The 6140-nt window shown below is 39.9% G+C and overlaps 1 protein-coding gene across 1 annotated transcript in view; it reads right to left on the reverse strand.

The window, feature by feature from the left end:
• The window catches only part of LOC107743316 (afadin-like), a 136113-nt gene that overhangs the window by 14875 nt on the left and 115098 nt on the right, over window positions 1–6140 (reverse strand). The window contains exons 27-30 of the mRNA XM_016556487.1: window positions 4824–4942; window positions 4503–4540; window positions 4223–4408; window positions 2075–3208 (exon numbers count right to left, since the gene is read on the reverse strand). Coding sequence (XP_016411973.1) covers window positions 2075–3208; window positions 4223–4408; window positions 4503–4540; window positions 4824–4942 — 1477 coding nt within the window. The remainder of the gene's footprint in view (window positions 1–2074; window positions 3209–4222; window positions 4409–4502; window positions 4541–4823; window positions 4943–6140) is intronic.

The following is a 6140-nucleotide window of genomic DNA, read 5'->3' on the forward strand; positions in this document are numbered from 1 at the left end:
TATGTCTGTTTTCATTATCAATATTTTTTGTCTGAGTGTTTTTCCGTGCTTTGTTTTGATTTTAACAAATGTGCTATAGAAATAAAATGTGATTATTAAAAATAATAATAATAAATTGTATTGAAATTTTTTGTATCACCCAGCCCTAGTTACTAGCAAAATCAATGGTCTTAATGCTCCACCCTGCTCAGAGACGAGACTTAATATGCGCCTGAAAAGGCCTTGCATGTAAACAAAATATGGTCATGTCTTGTTAGAGACTGTTAGCACATTTCAAATTATCCTGATTCTGATCCTACTGTAAGTGGTTGGTTAGCCAGTAACTACAAGTCAGAAATGCTTCCATCGCTGATTTGTTTTTAGAAGTTAAATTAATATTTCATTTTAAATGGCAGATGAGATCAGGAGAGATGTACTGATCTGGACGAAGCAGGTTGATGCTGGTGCAAGCAGTGGAATCGGGTCCAGTGCTTGGCATCGGAAAGCCCTGCTCCTCCCCTCCATCAGTGCGCATTATATATATCAGCAGTGCAGCATGGAAAAGCAATGACATAGGCATGTTGCAGGAGCACATGGCAAAACATTCATTCCAACAGTGGAGACTAAAGCATCACACAGCGAATCCCAGGTTAGTTGTTAAGTTGTTCCATCACCAGTCTGTCCTGCTGCTGACTGCGGATTCAAATGTAATGCTAAAGTCTACGAACATACAAAAAAAAAAAAAGAGACCTGCACTCGACTTCAAACAGCACTGCAGAAGTTTACAACTAACTTAGATGATTCAATCTTTCCAGCAATGGGAAAATTCAAGTGTACTCAAGTAAGACTAGTTGTTATGAAAATCTCCTGACTCTTTTGAGTCTTTCCAAAGCAATTGAAAAACAAAATTAATGCTCAATCGTCTGTGTAAGCATGGAGAAAAAGTACATTACCAAACCATTCATCAAGCTAACACTTAAAATACTTAAAAGTCAACATGATAGGCATTACAACCCATTTTACTTGATTGTATCCATAGGGATATGGCTTATTTGACTGAAAAAAGTGGGTGCTATATATCAAAATGAATCCTGACGTATTCTAACGTTTAAAAGTTTGGGGTCAGTAAGATCTTTAAAGAAATTAATACTTTTATTCAGAAAGGATGCATTAAATTGATCAAAAGTGACAGTAAAGACATTTATGATGCTACAAAAATGTATATTTCAAAGAAATGTGGTTCTTCAAAACTTTCTATTATCCTAAAAAAATATTAAAAAATAATAAGCACCATAACTGTTTTCAACATTGATAATAATGATAAATGTTTCTTGAGCAGCAAATCAGCATATTAGAATGATTTCTGAAGGATCATGTGACACTGAAGACTGGAGTAATGATGCTGAAAATTCTGCTTTGCATCACAGGAATAAATTATATTTGAAAATACATTACAATAGAAAATAGTTATTTTGAATTGTAATAACATTTCACAATATTACTGTTTTTACTTTTTATTTTACTGCTTTTAGCAATCAAATAAATGCAGCCTTAGAGAGCATACAAGACTTTTTCAAAAACCAAACAAAAATAAATACATTAATAAAAATTCGCACAGACCCCGAACTTTTGAACATGTTGTGTATCTAATTTTTTTTTACCAATGATTTTCATTATTTTCCAATTGATTGTGATTCCCAAATAAGCAAATGCACTCACAAAGTAGTTTTTCCTGACAAAATACTTTAGATCTGAGCATAACTAGAGCAATTTCTATTCAATAAAGATGACTTTTTAAGATGTTATTCATTTCACTGAATTTTCCAGGCCTGGAAATCATAATTTTAAATGTTTTGTTGTTGGAACCACTGGAACCCTGTGTATTTGATTACCATTAAATCTCGCATTACAGAAATCATCAATTAGCAAATACTGTATGTTTTACTATAGCTTACTAAGCAGTGTTTTGATGAAAAATATAAAGACTTTTTTGGATAAACTATTTAGTAAATGGGGTCAGTTTTGATTTCATGTTGACCTTAACTGTTTATATTCACACATTAATCTAGCTATTCCACTTCCCATGTCTGCTCACCCGTGCTCTCTTCTCAGCCTCCAGTCTCTGCATAATTAGCGTGGTGTCTACATCTTCGTCATCCTCCTCCTCCTCATCCTCCTCGTTCTGCTTGGACTCCTGCAGTCTCTTCTGGAACTGCCACTCTAGCATGAGTTTGCGCAGACGGTCATTCTCCTCGGCCGTGCGTTCGGGTTTGGCCTGAAGCTCCTGGATCTCCTTGTCCAGGAGGTCCACGATGTGAAGCTGTTGCTGCTTCTCCAGTTTCTCACGGGCGTCCCTCTTCCAGGGGTCAGGCGACAGGCTGTCACTGGCCGACAGTTCCTCCTTGCTGATGGTGATGTATTGCAAGTCACGTCTCTCAATGGTGCGTGGCTGCTGCTGGGGCAAGAGGTCACGTATTACTGTGTCCTGTGGTGGCTGGCGGGGAAGGCTGGATAGCTTGTCGGGTCGAGCGGGTTGTGGCTGTGGTGGTTGGGGCAGCTGGACCGGGGGAAGGTACGGTTGGGGCACCTGCATGGGAAGCTGTGGATGGGGCATCTGTTGGTGCTGAGGGGCGGGCGGCAGCGGACCATGCTGGTTGTTGTGCATGACTGGGCCGGGAGGGTTGCGAATCTGCACCAATTTCCGCTCCTGGTCTCTTCTCTTTCTCTCTCGTTCCTCTTCAAGCCTGGCCTTCTCCTTCTCATACCAGCGCTGTTGCTCCTCGCGTTTCTTGCGGTCGGCAGTGGCCGCAGCGGCTGCTGCCTGCTGCTGCGTAATGGAGGGTGGTGGAGGAAGCGGCATGTCGGTTTGCGGCTCGTAGTCGTAGTGCGCAGGTGGAGGAGGAGGAGGAGGTGGAAGATCTGAACGGGAAGGTTGGGAGGCGCCCACGGGGCCGGAGTGGGGTGCTATCGGGGTCTTCCAGCGGCCAGGGCCGCTCTTGTGATTGCCTTGGATCCTGGAGCCAGAGGATGACGAGTAGTTGAGGTGTTCTTGGCTGGAGGTGCTGGACTCCACCGAGGAGGACATCTGGTGGTTCCAGTGTTCGCCACCGCCTCGCTGGTACTCGGCCTCACGCTGCTGCTGCAGGTGCATCAGGTCTTCCTGGCGCAGGTGTTCACCTGGGTACCCGCCCGGCATGTCGCACAACTCCTCCTGAGAGCGAGCAACCCGCTAGCAGGGCACAATGACACAGCAGTGAGACACATATTTATGCAAAAATGTGACATTATCTGTAATGTTTGTTGAGCATAACCTTAAAAAGCTTGTAAAATTATGCTTAAAATAGGCCCAAAATTTAATAGATAAACCAAACTGAAAACTAGACAAATAAATAAACAAATAAATATGATCAATTCTTGAATTTCAAATGACAAAATGTTAGCTTTTTTTTTTTCATTTGAAAATCACATTTAAAGGATGCAGTCCTTGGTGATGCTTAATATAATTTAATTTAAGTATTATACAATTCACATTAAATTAAACTAAATTAAAAGAAAATGTACTCTGATAATCTGATCATAACTTGGAATCAAATAGACATTTTGGCAAAGCATATTAGTAAGAGAAAAACACTGCCCTTAAAAAGCTTATGGTAGGCAGTTTTTATTATTTTTTTTATTTTGTGATGTTCTTAAAAGAAGTATCTTAGGCTCACAAAGGGTGCATTTACTTGATCAAAAATACAGTAAAAACTGTAATATTGTCAAATATTATTACAATTTAAAGTAACTGCTTTCTATGGTAATATATCTTAAAATGTAAATTAATCCTGTGATGCTAAGCTGAATTTTCAGCAGCCATTACTTCAGTCTTCAGTATATTTTGTTTTCAAGATTCTTTGATGAATAGAAACTTCAAAAGAACATCATTTATATGAAACAGAAATCTTCTGTAACATAATAAAGGTCTTTACTGTCACTTTTAATCAATTAAATGCATCCTTGCTGAATACAAGCATTCATTTTTTTCAAAGAAATCTTACTGACCTCAAATTTTTAAACGGTAGAGTACATTATACGAACATAGGATACTATACATGATCTTACTAATAAATAAATAGACATGAAATAATCTGCAATAACTGTACAGTTAGTGTGCTAGTACTATAGCTATACTGTGGTACTGCCAGTGTTTTGAGTCGACTGTGGTACCAGCACCATTCATATGCATTCTAATATGGCTAACCTGCATAGCCATGCTGTTGTTAGAGTGGTTATCCATAGGGGGGAGAGGCTCCAATTCGTTGTTTTGCCAGGGCTGCCCAGGGCCCATCCTGTCCTGAGATTTGGAGGCTGGGAAGGTGAAGTATTCCCTTGGGTATGTCTGAGTGGGGATCGGATACGCCTCTGGATGAGGTGGAGAGGGCTCCTCCTGCAGGACAAACAGGGTAAAGACAGATTAGACTAAGTTGGGACAGTCTAAATTCACTTTCCATTTCTTTTTAGTGTATTATTATTGATTACAGTCTCATCTTTCCCTTGTCTCCACGTCCACGGTCTGATGCTGCAGAGATGAAAAAGAGGCTTGAATTAGATTAAATTCAGCACTGGGAAAGTGCCCATCTCTCTGCAATGGGGGAAATCACCCACAATGCACCAAATCAGAAACATTACCAGACATATGTCGAAAGCATTTATATTTAACGCAACTCTTGAACCATTTGGTGTGTAACTGGGAACGCTGTGGGTGCCAGATCCACCACATTTCCACCTTTTTAAGGAATTAGTCACGCTAGCACGCTTTGTGGCAGCCGCTGATATTTTTTAAGCAGAATACTGTTACTTACCGCGGGGCATCATGGGGGACGGCTGGTTGAGGAGCGTGGCCAGACCGTGGTAAATGGCTCCCTGTTTGGCCACCTCGAGTGTTACGACTGAGCCGGTTCGTGTCATCAATTCCGCCGCCCTACAAGACAGAGACATCTGAGCAAAACACACAAAGCTGCAGACTATGATGAATGAATTTCAAGTTCAAAGCATTATTTGTGCAATCCCACAATCCCATGAGAGATTATTTAAAGAGACTAATCTCATAGAATGTGTTTGGATTTGCTGTCAGCTGACTGTAAACAAAGAGACGGAGGCTGGAACGAATCCCAAAGGCAATTTAAGTTGTGTCTATTCACAAGGCTTTTGAGCCATATGCTTCTCATTTAACTCAAATCCACAGATTTGAGAGTTTCATCAATTCCACCACTTCTCAAAACTACAAGCATAAATGCAATTTTTCTGACAGAAATGAGAATGTTTTTTGAGCCGTTTTGACTTTGCAAACAAAAGGTGCTTTGTACTGCACAGATTAACGGCTGAAAATGTTGAACTAGGAATAACGATGCTTGCAAATCAAATCCAGGATAGTTGCATGACAAACAACTGTCAGAAATGTAACTTCTCCATGAAAGGGCAATATTTGTCACTTTTCAGAAGCTCTCTCACTCTTTTTTATTTTAAAGAGTGCATATTTTTTTAAAAGCATATAAAAATTAATGTCATTCAGCATGCCACATATATTCAATAATCCCAATAATGAGACCCAGAACTTATTCAAATGTTAAATTTCATTTTAATGGCGTTTTTACCAGGCTATGTTCTAAAGACTGAGAGACGTCAGTCATATTTTGTACTTACACAACTTAATTATATATATTAAGACACAGTCTTTGCTTACGTGGTGTAATGAAATGGTTTTAGAATGCAATCCTTTTGTTTATTTAACTGAGATGCTCATCTTTTTCGATGTAGCCGAAAATTGCATGCTTTACCTGTAAGTCCATTTCAAATTTATTTAAATCCCATTCTACAGACATCATTAAAGGTCCAAATTAGGGCTGCACGATAAATCGCATGCGATATTTAACGCGCATCTTGTCAGAAAGCCGGTTCTGTAATCAGCGGTAAATCTCCATCACGTGCGTGCTTTCACATTGAGCAGCATTAACTACACAGAGCCGCTGTTCACTGACGAGCTGCGCAAAAAATCGCGCAGAACCGGCTTTCTGACAAGATGCGCGTTAAATATCGCATGCGATTTATCGTGCAGCCCTAGTCTAAAGGCTGAAATGCTGTTGTATAAGATTTTTGTTTTTGTGAAAACCTGTATCTGA

This window comes from Sinocyclocheilus rhinocerous, unplaced genomic scaffold (assembly GCF_001515625.1).
Source record: "Sinocyclocheilus rhinocerous isolate Xijiao unplaced genomic scaffold, SAMN03320098_v1.1 scaffold827, whole genome shotgun sequence".
In the NCBI taxonomy this organism is placed as follows: Eukaryota; Metazoa; Chordata; class Actinopteri; order Cypriniformes; family Cyprinidae; genus Sinocyclocheilus; species Sinocyclocheilus rhinocerous.